At 46.8% G+C, this 15,762-nt stretch overlaps 1 protein-coding gene and 1 long non-coding RNA gene across 2 annotated transcripts in view; one reads left to right on the forward strand and one right to left on the reverse strand.

Annotated features, from left to right (window-relative positions):
* The first annotated feature begins 6,523 nt into the window (after positions 1-6,523).
* The window catches only part of LOC308577778, an 87,689-nt gene continuing 78,450 nt past the window's right edge, over positions 6,524-15,762 (forward strand). Inside the window, exons 1-2 of the long non-coding RNA XR_014003677.1 lie at positions 6,524-6,914; positions 8,460-8,601. This is a non-coding gene — a long non-coding RNA (uncharacterized lncRNA). The remainder of the gene's footprint in view (positions 6,915-8,459; positions 8,602-15,762) is intronic.
* Positions 10,807-15,762, reverse strand: part of LOC308577479 (vomeronasal type-2 receptor 26-like) — a 77,968-nt gene continuing 73,012 nt past the window's right edge. Inside the window, exons 5-7 of the mRNA XM_081177688.1 lie at positions 13,344-13,571; positions 12,251-12,377; positions 10,807-11,982 (exon numbers count right to left, since the gene is read on the reverse strand). Of these exons, the coding sequence (XP_081033814.1) occupies positions 11,084-11,982; positions 12,251-12,377; positions 13,344-13,571 (1,254 nt within the window). The 3' untranslated portion in view covers positions 10,807-11,083. The remainder of the gene's footprint in view (positions 11,983-12,250; positions 12,378-13,343; positions 13,572-15,762) is intronic.

A 15,762-nucleotide genomic window follows, 5' to 3' on the forward strand; every position in this document is an offset into this window, starting at 1 on the left:
TAATGTTGTAATGTTGTATTTTAATCTTGTTTTTAAGTTGTATTCATTCAACTCGTTTTTATTATTGGTTGTTAGCTGCCCTGAGCCTGACCTTGGCCGGGGAGGGCGGGGTATAAATAAAATAATATTATTATTATTTATTTAATTTATTTCACTAATTATTGCATTTATAACCCTACTTTTCCTGCAAGGAGCTCACGGTGGCGTGGATCAGGCATAGGCAAACTCCAGCCCTCCAGACGTTTGGGACTACAATTCCCATCATTCCTGACTGCTGGTCCTGTTAGCTAGGGATGGGGAGCAAAGCCTGCCCTCCCCTCCGGCCTTCAGAAGAGGTCCAGGAAGGCTGGCGGGGGCCGAAAGGCTTTGCTCCCCACCACCAGCATTTTAAAAGCAGTCCGGGATAGCAGGGAAGCGCTTCCCGCTACCCCGGACGGCTTTTTGAAGGCAGGCGGGGGGGGGGGGAGCAAAGATGGTCGTCCTGCAGGTTTTGGGTTTTTCTTTTTCTTTTTTTATAATAATAATATTTATTAGTTTTCCAACAAATTGAACACAACACTACAAAAAAACCCAAAAAGAAAAAACATACAATAATACAATACAATACAAAAAGAAAAAAAGATACAACTAACAAAACAAAACAAAAACCATTTAAATCACAGTCCAATTTCAATATTTTGTCCTTCTTTCCCTAATTTCCATGACCTCCTCACACCTCCCTTTTTGTATTCCGCTTCTATTAATTGTTTCAGCAATTCCTTTCCATCTTCCTCTATTTTCTACCCTATAATTGTCTTAACACATTCTAACCTTATTTTTCCCTTTAATGCTCTAATAATCTATTTATACTTAATTCCTTATAACATTTCTACTAAAGCCATATAACTTCATTCCAACCTTTTTCTAATATTCATTAATTTTACAGTATTTCTGTAAATAGTCTTTAAACTTTTTCCAGTCTTCTTACACCAACTCTTCTCCCTGGTCTCGGATTCTGCCAGCCATTTCTGCCAATTCCATGTAGTCCATCAACTTCATCTGGTCGGCCAATTGGTGTTAAAGAAGGATAGAACTTTTTTTATGTATGCAACAACAGCAGCAAGAATACTCATCGCGAAATATTGGAAGACACAAGATTTACCCACCAGGGAAGGATGGCAGGTTTTGGGTTTTTCTTTGCATGTGGGGGGAGTGTTGACACAGAAGTAGATCACTCTCGCGGCATTCCAAAATGGAACCAGCGGAAATATTGTTTTGTTTATTGGATGTTGCATTCAACTTCAGACCCACTCAGAACCAGACTGACTGAAAGGAATGGACATGACTGGACTTAAATTCCACTGGTTTCAGTTAGTCCACTCTGGGACTGATTGAGTGAAAAAAACACAATGGAATAATCTTATGATCAAAGCCGCCTCTGTTTCTGTACTCAAGATCACTCTACCTGTTAAGTTAACCATTGTTTCCAACACAATAGCTGTATTATGATGTGAATTTCATAGGAAAAAATACAATCTGACAGGAACAAAAGCAGTAAAAAAATAAAATACACACCCCAGAATACTTGGCTGAAGGTTACAAACCAGTCCAGTCTCTGAAGCCCTGTAAATGATTACAAGAAATTCAGATTACCGTATTTTTCGCCCTATAAGACGCACTTTTTCCCCTCCAAAAATGAAGGGGAAATGTGGGTGCGTCTTATGGGGCGAATGCAGGCTTTCGCTGAAGCCTGGAGAGCGAGAGCGGTAGGTGCGCACCGACCCCTCTCGCTCTCCAGGCTTCGCGGACCTCTCCTCAAGCAGCGGGAACGTTCCCACTGCTTGGGGAGAGTTGCCGGCATCCCGAAGCCTGCAAGCGCTGATCCCAGCACGTGCAGGCTTCGCGGACCTCTCCCCAAGCAGCGGGAACGTTCCCACTGCTTGGGGAGAGTTGCCGGCATCCCGAAGCCTGCAAGCGCTGATCCCAGCACGTGCAGGCTTCGCGGATCTCTCCCCAAGCAGCGGGAACGTTCCCACTGCTTGGGGAGAGTTGCCGGCATCCCGAAGCCTGCGCGCGCTGATCCCAGCACGTGCAGGCTTCGCGGATCTCTCCCCAAGCAGCGGGAACGTTCCCACTGCTTGGGGAGAGTTGCCGGCATCCCGAAGCCTGCAAGCGCTGATCCCAGCACGTGCAGGCTTCGCGGATCTCTCCCCAAGCAGCGGGAACGTTCCCACTGCTTGGGGAGAGTTGCCGGCATCCCGAAGCCTGCGCGCGCTGATCCCAGCACGTGCAGGCTTCGCGGATCTCTCCCCAAGCAGCGGGAACGTTCCCACTGCTTGGGGAGAGTTGCCGGCATCCCGAAGCCTGCAAGCGCTGATCCCAGCACGTGCAGGCTTCGCGGATCTCTCCCCAAGCAGCGGGAACGTTCCCACTGCTTGGGGAGAGTTGCCGGCATCCCGAAGCCTGCAAGCGCTGATCCCAGCACGTGCAGGCTTCGCGGATCTCTCCCCAAGCAGCGGGAACGTTCCCACTGCTTGGGGAGAGTTGCAGGCATCCCGAAGCCTGCGCGCGCTGATCCCAGCACGTGCAGGCTTCGCGGATCTCTCCCCAAGCAGCGGGAACGTTCCCACTGCTTGGGGAGAGTTGCCGGCATCCCGAAGCCTGCAAGCGCTGATCCCAGCACGTGCAGGCTTCGCGGATCTCTCCCCAAGCAGCGGGAACGTTCCCACTGCTTGGGGAGAGTTGCCGGCATCCCGAAGCCTGCACGCGCTGATCCCAGCACGTGCAGGCTTCGCGGATCTCTCCCCAAGCAGCGGGAACGTTCCCACTGCTTGGGGAGAGTTGCAGGCATCCCGAAGCCTGCAAGCGCTGATCCCAGCACGTGCAGGCTTCGCGGATCTCTCCTCAAGCAGCGGGAACCACCGCTGGGCTCCCACGGCTTGCAGAGAGCTGCCTGTTTGGGGGCTGGGGTCGGGGGAAGCTGGGGTGCCCCAGCCCCGCGCCTGGGGGGGAAATAATTTTTTCCCTTTATTTCCCCCCCAAAAAACTAGGTGCGTCTTATGGGCCGGAGCGTCTTATGGGGCGCAAAATACGGTATGTTTATATGTCAAATAGGAGTGGCAGGTCCCAGTGAAACATGGCTTACTTGGTGGTATTCACAATCTTTCTTTTGTATTCTCTTTGTGGCAGGTCAGTTCCGTTGCAACATCTAATTCATTGTGTAGTCTCTTGAGAATGTATTTTATCTGAGGAACCCTTTAAATTAGACTTAGACTTGGTACATCCCCCCCCCCTTTTTGTCATATTTTTTTCTTGTTGTTTAGCCGTTTAGTTGTGTCTGACTCTTTGTGACCCCCTGGACCAGAGCACGCCAGGCCCTCCTGTCTTCCACTGCCTCCCGCAGTTGGGTCAAACTCATCCTCTGTCATCCCCTTCTCCTTGTGCCCTCCATCTTTCCCAACATCAGGGTCTTTTCCAGGGAGTCTTCTCTTCTCATGAGGTGCCCAAAGTCTTGGAGCCTCAGCTTCAGGATCTGTCCTTCCAGTGAGCACTCAGGGCTGATTTCCTTCAGAATGGAGAGGTTTGATCTTCTTGCAGTCCATGGGACTCTCCATTCTTCGGCGATCAGCCTTCTTTATGGTCCAGCTCTCACTTCCATACATCACTACTGGGGAAACCATAGCTTTAACTATACGGAGCTTTGTCCGCAAGGTGATGTCTCTGCTTTTTAAGATGCTGTCTAGGTTTGTCATTGCTTTTCTCCCAAGAAGCAGGCGTCTTTTAATTTTGTGACTGCTTTCACCATCTGCAGTGATCATGGAGCCCAAGAAAGTAAAATCTCTCACTGCCTCCATTTCTCCCCCTTCTATTCGCCAGGAGGTGATGGGACCAGTGGCCATGATCTTCGTATTTTGGATGTTGAGCTTCAGACTCAACAGCTTCAGCTTAGGGGGCTTAAAGTCTGTGGCTCTGACCCCTCCCCATTTTAAAGGCCCCTTACAGCTGAGGGGAGGGGGCGGCTTGCTTCCTGGCCTCCCCTCCCCTCCCCTCTGGGTTGCATTTGGTGGGGGGCCTGATGCCCTTGTTGATCCATGGGGGGGGGGCTTATAAATGTGACCCTCCCCCCATTCTGAAATCAGGGAGGTTGTAAGCGGAGAAAAGAACGGAGGACTGACTTCGCCGGTGGCGCCCTGAATTTTGATCCTGTGTTTTGTTCGCCGGCTCTTTGTACGTGTTGCAGACCTGCACGTCTGTAGATTAAACACGTGCAAGGTAGCGTACAGCGATCCCCTTCGTTTCCTCCTTTCCCCCATTCATAAATTGCTTGACCAATCAACAAGCGCCCTTCCTGACAGCGCCCTCTTTCCTTTGGCGATCAGACGCGCGGCATCAGGAGAGGTCGCGAAACATCGCCCTCTAGCGACGACTGCGCTGGTACTGCAGCTGCCAAAGCAGGGAAGGGCGAAGCAGCCATTGAGACGAAGGGGCTGCATTTGAGTTTTCCTCCATTGAGTAGGAATCTTGAGAAATTCAGAATAAATCATTCCAGGGACGGGTTCTGATCCTGCCAAGGTTGCTTATTCAGGGAAAAGGTGGCCATCCGAGGAGGGGCTCGGGGTGAGCCTGGCATTGCCCTCATCTCTGGAGCTTACGGTCCCGTCCCCACCTGCCCTATTGCATAAGGGTCAAGCCCTCCATCCTGACTTTGGAGGGTCGGACACAACCCCCCCCAGGAAACAATCTCCTCCCGGTCTCAGTGTACAGCGGTACCTCGGGTTACATACGCTTCAGGTTACAGACTCCGCTAACCCAGAAAGAGTGCTTCAGGTTAAGAACTTTGCTTCAGGATGAGAACAGAAATCGTGCTCCGGCGGCGCGGCAGCAACAGGAGGCCCCATTAGCAAAGGTGGTGCTGAAGCCTTATTTCGCCAGGGAATCGTTTTGCCCGCGTCCCCAGGACCGAGGAAAGAACAAAAGAAGTACCAGGAAAGTTGCTTCTTTGGAGAAAAGAGTTTTATTACGATCTGTGCACAGAGACAGCCAGCAGAATATAGTTTCTGAAATCTGGCTGTACCTTTGCCATGTTCAGCAAGCATTCTTATACCTGAAAGCATTCACCCTCCTCCCAGACCTCCCCCCAAAACTTCCCCAATCAGCTGGCAAGTTTTCAACTTATTCCCTTTTAGGGCATATCTATATTGCAGGCTAAGCACTGCTGGCTAAGCACTTCCTCCTCTTACCCCTGTACGTGTGCCTTTCTGCTGGCTAAGCACCCCCTCCCACCTCCTTCGTACACGTGTCTCTTTGCTAGCTAAGCAGCCCCTTGTATGTGTCTTTTCTTATCCTGCATTACTAAAGCAGAAGCGAGGCAGGAAACAGCTTGCTGGTCGGTTTTCAGTTAACAGCAGTTTCTGTTAGCTGGCTAGGCAGGAAACGACCTCTTGACCTGTCTGATTTAGGTTTTGCAAGCAACTGCAGTCTTGAGCTGTTTAACCACAATAGCAGAGTGCAGGAATTTACTATGTGTAGATAATATTAATGATTAACCGTTCCCCTCTCCCTTCAGTGCTTCAGGTTAAGAACAGACTCAGGTTAAGAACGGACCTCCAGAACGAATTAAGTACTTAACTTGAGGTACCACTGTATTCGAATGCCGAGAAAGACAAAGGGGGGGGGTACTTGACCTGGTCTGGAGGGTCCGAGATGGCAGGTATTTCCCTTTGTCTTCCATTTTTGATTGACATGGCATCAGTTTTCACCCCAATGCCACACCTGTTCTGTGACATGTTCACGACATACGTGTGATGCTTCCAAGAAGGTGTTGGGGGTAACCTGGAGAAACTTTTAAAAAGGAGGAGCCCCCATTGTTCGGGGCTTCACTCTGCATCTTCTATGTTTTATTCGGGAGTCGTTGTTATCAGAAAGTTTCCCCTGATGTTGGTTTGGAATCTCCTTTCTTGTAACTTTGCAATAATGTTCTGAATTTATATACATACAGGGGCACCTCGGGTTACAGACGCTTCAGGTTACAGACTCCCCTAACCCAGAAATAGTGCTTCAGGTTAAGAACTTTGCTTCAGGATGAGAACAGAAATCGCGCGGCGGCAGCAGCAGGAGGCCCCATTAGCTAAAGTGGTGCTTCAGGTTAAGAACAGTTTCAGGTTAAGAACAAACCTCCAGAACGAATTTAGTTCTTAACCTGAGGTCCCACTGTATCTATAAACCAATAGCAAGAGATTCAGATGACTTTAAAGAATGAGTTTATCAATCAGGTACCAATCAGACCAAAGTGAATGGTCAGAAATAACGTCTCAACTGCGAAAAGAAGAATGGTTGGTGTAAACCTGAAACCAAGTTAATAATTGCATTTCAGTGGGTCTGCTTTGGGTTTCATTCCAATCAAGGTGAAGAGATATAATAATAATAATAATAATAATAATAATAATAATAATAATATTAATAAATTTATTATTATTGTTGTTGTTATTATTAATTTCTCCAGCCACTCTGGGCAGCTTCCAAGCCTGTTTCTGCTTGAAAGCTCAACTGCAAAAAGAAGAATGGTTGGTGTAAACCTGAAACCAAGTTAATAATTGCATTTCAATGGGTCTGCTTTGGGTTTCATTGCAATCAAGGCGATGAGAAATAATAATAATAATAATAATAATAATAATAATAATAATAATAATAATAATAATGATAATGGTTTCCCCAGCCACGCTGAGCGGCTCCCAACAGAATATTAAAAGCACTATAAAAATCACAGCCACAACATGCATTGAAAGCATTTTTGGAGCTCTAAATTGCAGGTAAAACAACTGGGGGGTGGCCAGCGCCATTTTGGCCTCTGTTGTCCAGGGCGCAGGAGCCGCGGGACGTGGGGAAAAGGGGGAAGCCGTTCTCGGTGCCTCCAAGGGAAGGAGGAAAAGGACGAGGTCTCTTCGCCACTTCCTGGGTTATGGGGGTTGATGAGTATAATAATTGGTTGTTCTTAGTTTATTAGCAGGCCAGGAGGAAGGTTGCGCAGGGCAGCCTGGGAAGGGCGAGGGAAAGGCTGGGAGGAAAAGCCTCCTCTCTTTCTCCATCGCTCTGCCCCTCCATCAAGTTTAAATGGAAGAATAAGAGAAAAATAAAATGATAAGAAACAGGATCCTTGTTTGTGAGAAGATGGGGCAGCAAAGCATGCTGGGAAGAAGGACGTGAGGGAAATGAAATGAAACCTGATAGAGGTTAATTTATCAATAAAGCTAATAAGTGGAACCGAACATAAGACACCTTGAGATTGATTTATTTGGTTATACACTGGAAAAACCAGTAAATTTCAAATTTATTGATGCTGGGAATCGACCATTGGCCTGACGCAGCTGGCAATGCATGCTGGGAAGTCTGCCCCCCCCAGTGAGGACTGTGCTGGCGGAGGCTGGCGGGAGTCGCAGGGCCTTTTGAAGGTGGCCCCTTCCCCTCCGAGGGCATAGAAAGGCCCGGCCAAGTGACCCTCCTCGTCCACCAGGGACACCAGCGCCTGCAGCCCGTCAAGCTGCACTCTGCACGCCCTCAGAGGCCGGAGAGGCTGGAAGGGGGAGGGCCCCCAGGAGGAAGAGGGGCCCCTGGGGGGATTTGCACTCTGCACGCCCTCAGAGGCCGGAGAGGCTGGAAGGGGGAGGGCCCCCAGGAGGAAGAGGGGCCCCTGGGGGGATCTGCACTCTGCACGCCCTCAGAGGCCGGAGAGGCTGGCAGGGGCAGGGCCCCCAGGTGGGCCTGGGAGAGAGAGGGGCCCCTGGGGGGATTTCCACTCTGCACGCCCTCAGAGGCCAGAGAGGCTGGCAGGGGCAGGGCCCCCAGGTGGGCCTGGGAGAGAGAGGGGCCCCTGGGGGGATTTGCACTCTGCACGCCCTCAGAGGCCGGAGAGGCTGGCAGGGGCAGGGCCCCCAGGTGGGCCCGGGAGAGAGAGGGGCCCCTGGGGGGATTTGCACTCTGCACGCCCTCAGAGGCCGGAGAGGCTGGCAGGGGCAGGGCCCCCAGGTGAGCCCGGGAGAGAGAGGGGCCCCCGGGGGGATTTGCACTCTGCACGCCCTCAGAGGCTTCGTAGTCTAAGCTCAGGGGGCTCTCTGAGCCGGCATCTCTCTGGGGGGTGAGGGGTTTCTTCCCATGGGTCCACATCCTTCTTAAATTGTGGTGCCCAGAACTGGACACAGTATTCCAGGTGGGGTCTGACCAAGGCAGAACAGAGCTCAGTCTTGGAAGCCACCGGTATTAGTAGCAATAAAAGTAACAATAATCACAATAAGAAAGATAGTAATATTAGGCTTGGTTAACAAATGTTTTTAAGAACATTGTTCACACATATTTGTACTGATTAGCTCTGTGTGCATTGCAATCCCTTATTCATTGTTGTGCGTAGTAATTTTAAGTGCATTCTTAATATTACAATCAATGTGCAATACTGTTAAAATGCACATTTTCTTTAATTATCAACACAGAAATAAATGTCGCTCTCAATTCATCGGATGATGACCTGTGCCACAAAGAGGGAACCAGGCAGAGGGCCTTCTTGGTGGTGGCGCCCGCCCAGCAGATGTCAAGGAAGTAAACAACTACCTGACTTTTAGAAGACATCTGAAGGTAGCCCTGTTCAGGGAAGTTTGTAATGTTTGATGTATTTATCGTGTTTTTCATATTCTGTTGGGAGCCACCCTGAGTGGCTGGGGAAACCAAGCCAGATGGTGGGGTATAAATAAATTGTTGTTGTTGTTGTTACACTAGATTTAATGAACACTCATATCAGAGTGCCCTGGAAATTGAGAGCCAGAGTCTTTTATATACTAACCTTTTATGCTCTTCCACATCCGTTTAATGCTCCGAAATCCTTCTTTTAGCTTCTTTTAGACTTTTATGTATACTTTCTGTTTTAATTTTTTTTAGCTTTACGTTTTACAGATTGGAAATGACTGTACCCCACCCTACTGATGCTGGTCTACTACCGTAATAAAGATTTGATTGATTGAAATGAAAAATCCTATAGTAATGCTGTGATTGGACACCGAAATAATATAATACAGGGTGATTCATAATGAAATATACAGTTTCCAGATCCTGTAAGACCGGCGCCGACACGGACCACAGCTGCGAACCGTGAGGTCGATGTACTCATAAAGTGATGGAGGTGATGGTGCGCGTGTCACGTGACTAGTCAGGCGAAATGGCTGCATCTGCAGTGGAGAAGACGTTTTGTGTTCTTGAATTGAGCAAAATGGAGTTTGTTGTGCAACGGCATTTGCAATTGCGATGTGTGTGTTGTGTGACAAACGGTGCATACATAGAACATCTGTGACTGTTTCGAAACTACTTTAAACATTCCCCTACAATTCTGTCACAGGTAACATGAGATATATTATACTCTTTTTATAGTGTGTTGAAACTGTATACTTCATTATGAATCATGCTGTATAATATAATATAATATAATATAATATAATATAATATAATATAATATAATATAATATAATATAATATAATATAATATAATATAATATAATATAATATAATATAATATAATATAATATAATATAATATAATAACATACATACATCGTACTTTTCCGTGTGTACGACGGGGAAAATGGGATCCCCCATTTTCTTAATATTGAGTCCCCCAAAATAGGGGGTCTCTTATACACGGGGGCATGTTCTACAGGGGAAAATACAGTAATATGTAATATAATATAATATAATATAATATAATATAATATAATATAATATAATATAATATAATATGAGAGCTAAAGGAAAAGGGACCCCTGACCATTAGGTCCAGTCTTGGCCGACTCTGGGGTTGCGGCACTCATCTCGCTTTATTGGCCGAGGGAGCCGGTGTACAGCTTCCGGGTCATGTGGCCAGCAGGACTAAGCCGCTTCTGGCAAACCAGAGCAGCGCACGGAAACGCCGTTTACCTTCCCGCCGGAGCGGTACCTATTTATCTACTTGCACTTTGATGTGCTTTTGAACTGCTAGGTTGGCAGGAGCAGGGACCGAGCAATGGGAGCTCACCCCGTCGCGGGGATTCGAACCGCCGACCTTCTGATCAGCAAGCCCTAGGCTCAGTGGTTTAACCCACAGTGCCACCCGCGTCCCAATGTAATATAATATAATATAATATAATATAATATAATATAATATAATATAATATAATATAATATAATATAATAATATACCTTCCCCCAAATTAATATTTCATTATAATTAATATTAGTAATAATAATGAAATAAGTCAAGCCAGAGGCTCCTACCAGCTCTGCCTTGCCCTGCCTAGTGGGCGTGACCACTCTCCACTAAACCCCGCCCCACCTCTCCCCGCTTTCCACTGCTGCCTTTCGCGACCCATTGCCTTCCCCAGCTCTACTCGCCCCACCTCCTTTCACAATGACTCGCCCAGATTGGCGTAGGCGGCCTGCCACTCTCGTGAGCGCCGGAGTTCCCTCTCCCCTCTCTTCCCGGCTGCCTCGCCCGCCCCTAACCCTGGCCAGTGCAATAAAATTCATTGGATCCCAGTCAAGGCTTTGCTACTCTTTGGAACAGGGAGCAGAGCTTACACAGTACAGAAATTAAACCAACAGACTATGGAAGATGTCTTAAATGAATTTCTCAGTTTATTGATTTACAAAGCTTAGGAGAAGGAAATGATGGGAAGTGAGCTTATGAATGATAGCGCGTAAATGTGGGAAATGGAGCATAGAAAAGTGAATACATAGAACTGGCATAACCAAACAGTATTGGGGAATATTAGAATTGATATGGTTAATAGGTAGTCATGACAAAGCAAACAGACTCAAAAACCCTTTAAATCTTTTTAAAATTATTAAAAGATAATAGTTTACAAACTAAGGGCAGTACACCAGGACTCATTGTAGTCAGTGGCAAAGCAAGGTAGCAAAACATTTCCTCCCATCTTACGGTTCATGTGAACAGGACTACATAAAACCGGGGCTAAGAATGAACATAATCTCTTTCAGAGACGGAGAAGGAGCAACATGGAGGAGTAATTGTGTTTCCTTTAGGCACTTCTGGACATCAGGAACATGGAATATTTTAAGAATCAGGTGTCCCCTTAATTTCTGGTTGTCAGGTGCTCCTTTGTGTTCAGATCAGGCCTCAGCACAATAATGTAACACTTGGGAAGGAAGATGCAGCCCAGAAGCCCAGCGCTGGAGGCCAACATAGAGAAGATCTGCACGGCCACCATGTACTTGCCCTTGGTGCTCAGGTAGGTGGGCACAAAAGACACCCAAACACTGCAGAAGACCAGCAGGCTGAAGGTGATCAGCTTGGCTTCGTTGAAGGAGCCAGGCAGCTTCCTGGCTAGGAAAGCCACCGTGAAGCAGGTGGCAGCCAAGAAGCCCAGGTAGCCGAGGGCAACGTAAAACATGGCCACAGACCCTTCGTTGCATTGCAGGATGATCTCTTCCACTTGGGAGCGCATGTCGGACTCTGGGAATGGGGGAGAAGAGCCCAGCCAGATGGTGCAGATGAGAACTTGCCCCCCAGAACAGGAGATGACAATGGAGTTGGCCAGACTCTTGCCCAGCCATCTCCTCACCCTGTTCCCGGGCTTTGTGGCCAGGAAGGCCAGCACCACCGTGATGGTCTTTGCCAAGACAGAAGAAACAGCACCTGAGAAGATGATGCTGAAGGCCGTTTGTCGGAGAAGGCAGGTCTCTTTCCTTGGGCGCCCGATGAAGAGGAGGGAGGACAAAAAGGAAAGCAGGAGGGAGACGAGGAGGGTGTAGGAGAGGTCCCGGTTGTTGGCTTTGACTATGGGAGTTTCCTTGTATTTAATGAAGATTCCCAACACAATGCCTGCTGTTATAGATAAGAAGAGGGCAACGGAAGCTAAAAACATTCCTAAATGTTCTCCATAAGTCAGGAAGGTGGTAATCTTGGGGACACATTGATCTCTGTCCTTGTTTGAATGGTGATCTTCTGAGCATTTGGTGCAATGTTCTGCATCTGGGGAAGAGAAAAAGAGTGGCTGCAACATCACTTACATCCCTAATGATCTGAACTCAATTACATTTTGAAAAAATCCTAGAGATTTCTTCCTTATGGTCATTCCTTTCAACTCTCTTCCAGGATGTAATGAAGGTGATTGTAAAGACGTTGAGGAAGGAGCCACATTCCCCAATGTCTGCAGAAATCTCACAAAAAGTGTTTGAGACTGGATTTCTGCCCTGTGTTTACTCTCTCCAGAAATACCTTCCCCCTTGGAGTCACCCACCTTCCTGGGCGGAGAAGGTCCCTTCCGCACACCGAGCACAAGCATAGCAGCAAACGGGCTTTCCTTCTAGAACCACCTTGGCATATCCAGGTCGACATTTTTCATTACACCTGGAACGAGGCACGGCCTAACCAGGAAGACAAGAAGGTGCAAGAAAGAGGAACAGTTAGGAGTATTTGTTTGTATGTAATTCACACATAGAGTGAGTTTAAACAGATCTCTGGACTGCAGCCTTTGACCCCTCATCAGGCTCCTTTCAACTCCTCACTGACCATTGGGGTGACCAGAATATCTTGCTCTTCATAATTCGTTCAGGACAACTGAGGTTTGCGCCACAGAACTCTGATTCCTCTTCTCCATTTACCTGCTTCCCTGCTTAATAAATCTTCAAAGAAAATGGCAATGGAGTCTAAAATGTGATTTCCCCAAAGTTCAGGATTCGGATAATCTCTCAATCACTAATTAAGACAAATTTAATATAACTTTTCTAAATATTGGTTTCCCTCACTCTGTTTTTGAGGCATGCAAGGTTTCCTCTTATTGCTGATGAATGCCCTAGTTATTTCTAGTTCATATGCCATTCCTTAACATTAACCTTATATTACAATAGGGTTTTTTTTTTTAAACTTCTCATCCTTCACCAACAGCCGTGCACTTCTCAATTTCTGCACATACAATAGTTTAACATTTGCAACATCTACAAGTGAGCTTACTCCATAAATTTAAAATATCCACAATAAATCAGTAATTATCATTTCTAAAATAAATTACTTTCCATCCTTCTGCATGTATGAAAACCCAATAGTTCACTTTTACTAGGGGCTTTCACTTTTCTTCTTATCTACGTAGTCCTTTCTGTCGAAGATTCTGGTGTCTTCTCTGAGGACCTCTGTGCTCTATCCTTTCTTTGAGCACCCCAAATTCACCTCCTATCTCAGCTGCTGTGAAAAGAAAGAGTGGTGGTTGCAGCTGTTATTGACGGTCAAGACACCATTGGTCAACCTGATATCCTGATATGGTCATTTTTCAGCGGTTGTTTAAGGAAAAACATAGTAATCATCTCCTAGCCTTCTCCCTTTGTGATTCCCCTTACCTTGTTGAATTTCCTGGGCCACTCAATGGCTTCTGGGTTAATGGTGAACTTTATTCCAGCAGACGTCTCTCTCCTTATATTCCCAATTTTCACCATGTCATAAGAGATATTGGGAAACATCACCCAGTTCACAATATCAAAGTCCGCTGGTAGCTCCCAGTTCTCATCCAAGCACAGTCTGCCTCTGGAAGTATTCAGGCACTGGATTTCTTTTAAGAAAGGGTGAAGCTGGAATGGCAGGGGAAAACACCAGCATTAAGAAAACGGGAAGCCAAGATGGATATCTCAGTCCTACTCACTTCAACCTCTTCTGATTTGGGGCTGCGTGTATCTCATGTAGAGTGGAATTCCTATTCAGCCATTTTTATTACTACAGACCCTGCAAGTGCTCCACTTTTCCAGGGATGTCCCTGAATTAGAGACAGTTTTTCATTTGATCCTGGAATTTCCCAACTTTGCTTAGAATGTCCCTATTTTCATTGGAGAAATGTTGGCAGATGTGGAGTTATCCAACCCACAAGGCGTCCAATCCTATATCGGGAATTTTTATTATGTTTAATATTTTAGTATGAATTTCTTTATGTTGGGAGCTGCCCAGAGTGCTGAGGCAACCCAAAAAGACGTGTGGGGTATAAAGAGTGCTATTTTTCTATGGCACCCACCTGAGAGGTGCCAAAACTGAGTTTCAATGAGTTCCGCCTTTAAAAAGCTCTGGATATCAACAGTAAACACTGGTCAACAACAAATTTGTTGTCTGCATTTTTTCAGTTGATTTAGAACGAATCTGATGCACTGAATCCAAAAATCACATTGGTTTTGTTCAATCAGGTCAAGTTTTTGAGCCATGGCCACATGTCATTTTTTTACGTTTTTGTTCACATGTACGCTTGTGTGGAGCATTTTAGAAGTTGGTGGGGGGTAAAATGCCATGTCAAATAATTATTTTGATTGCAAATGATTATTTTAATGACAAGAAGTATTCAGGTCCAATAGTTTTGGGTGATTATGTCGAAAAGGGATCAGTTTGAAGTCATAAAACCTTGAAATCTTCCATAAATTGGTGCGGCAAAGCATAAAGTTATTTTGGTATTAAACTTGGTGACCAGGATAAAGCTTGGGCGCCACACATGGTGTGCAAGGCATGCACCGAGACTCTTCGTGGGTGGACCAATGGCAAGAGGAGTCTGAACTTTGGAATTCCCATGGTCTGGAGGGAGCCGACAAACCATGTCACTGACTGCTACTACTGCGCTGTTGATGTGACTGGGATCAACAGAAAGAACTGGAGCTGCCTCAAGTATCCTGATCTTCAATCAGCACATCGTCCTGTAGCTCATTGTGATGAAATTCCAGTACCTATCTTCGGAGTACTTCCTGACATTAGTGACGAAGATGCCTCCAGTGTTGAAGGACATGAAGAAGAAGTGGTTCTTGAAGATGATGCTCCACATCCATTTTCCCAAAAGGAGTTGAATGATCTAGTTCGCGACCTCAGCTTGTCAAAGGACTCTGCCGAACTGTTGGCATCCAGACTGAAGGGAAAAAACCTCTCTGACAGTGCTTGCATCAGCTTCTTCTGCAACAGGCATCAAGAGTACCTCCGTTTTTTCTCGGAAGAGAAGGACTTGGTGTACTGTGCAGATATTGCACAGCTTCTGCTCAAGCTTGGAGTGCCACAGTACGAACCCAAAGATTGGAGACTGTTCATTGACAGCAGCAAGCGATCACTGAAATGTGTTCTGCTAAAGAACGGCAACCAGTACCGATGTTTTCTGTGCATGTGGGATAGTAGGGACCGTGCTCAGCATTACACGAAGAAGGACTGGCCTGTGCGGGAGGAATTAGTGCCTTGCAAAGAAAGGAACGTCTTCAACGACCCTCTGGTGGACAGAGACAGAATACTCTTCCCACCGCTGCACATCAAGCTCGGCTTAATCAAGCAGTTCACCAAGGCTCTGGACAAGGATGGTGACTGCTTCACTTACTTGTGCCAGGCTTTTCCAGGATTGACCATGGAGAAGTTGAAAGCTGGCATCTTTGACAGTCCTCAGATCCGTCAGCTCATCAGAGATCCAGAGTTCGGAAACTCAATGAACAAAGTGGAACTGGAAGCGTGGAAGGCATTTGTTCTGGTAGTGAAGAACTTTCTTGGCAAGAATAAGGCCAGAAACTACGCAGAACTTGTCAACAACATGCTGACTGCTTTCAGAAACCTGGGCTGCAACATGAGCGTCAAGATGGACTACCTATTTTCACATATGGACCGGTTTCCTGAGAACCTGGGTTCAATGAGTGACGAGCAGGGGGAGAGATTCCATCAGGACATGAAAGAGATGGAGACCAGGTATCAGGGTCGCTGGGACGCAGTCATGATGGCTGACTGCTGTTGGACTCTGAAGAGAGACCTCCCTGCCGCTGA

The sequence above is a fragment of the Podarcis bocagei genome, assembly GCF_964188305.1.
Source record: "Podarcis bocagei genome assembly, chromosome: 18".
NCBI classification, from domain to species: domain Eukaryota; kingdom Metazoa; phylum Chordata; class Lepidosauria; order Squamata; family Lacertidae; genus Podarcis; species Podarcis bocagei.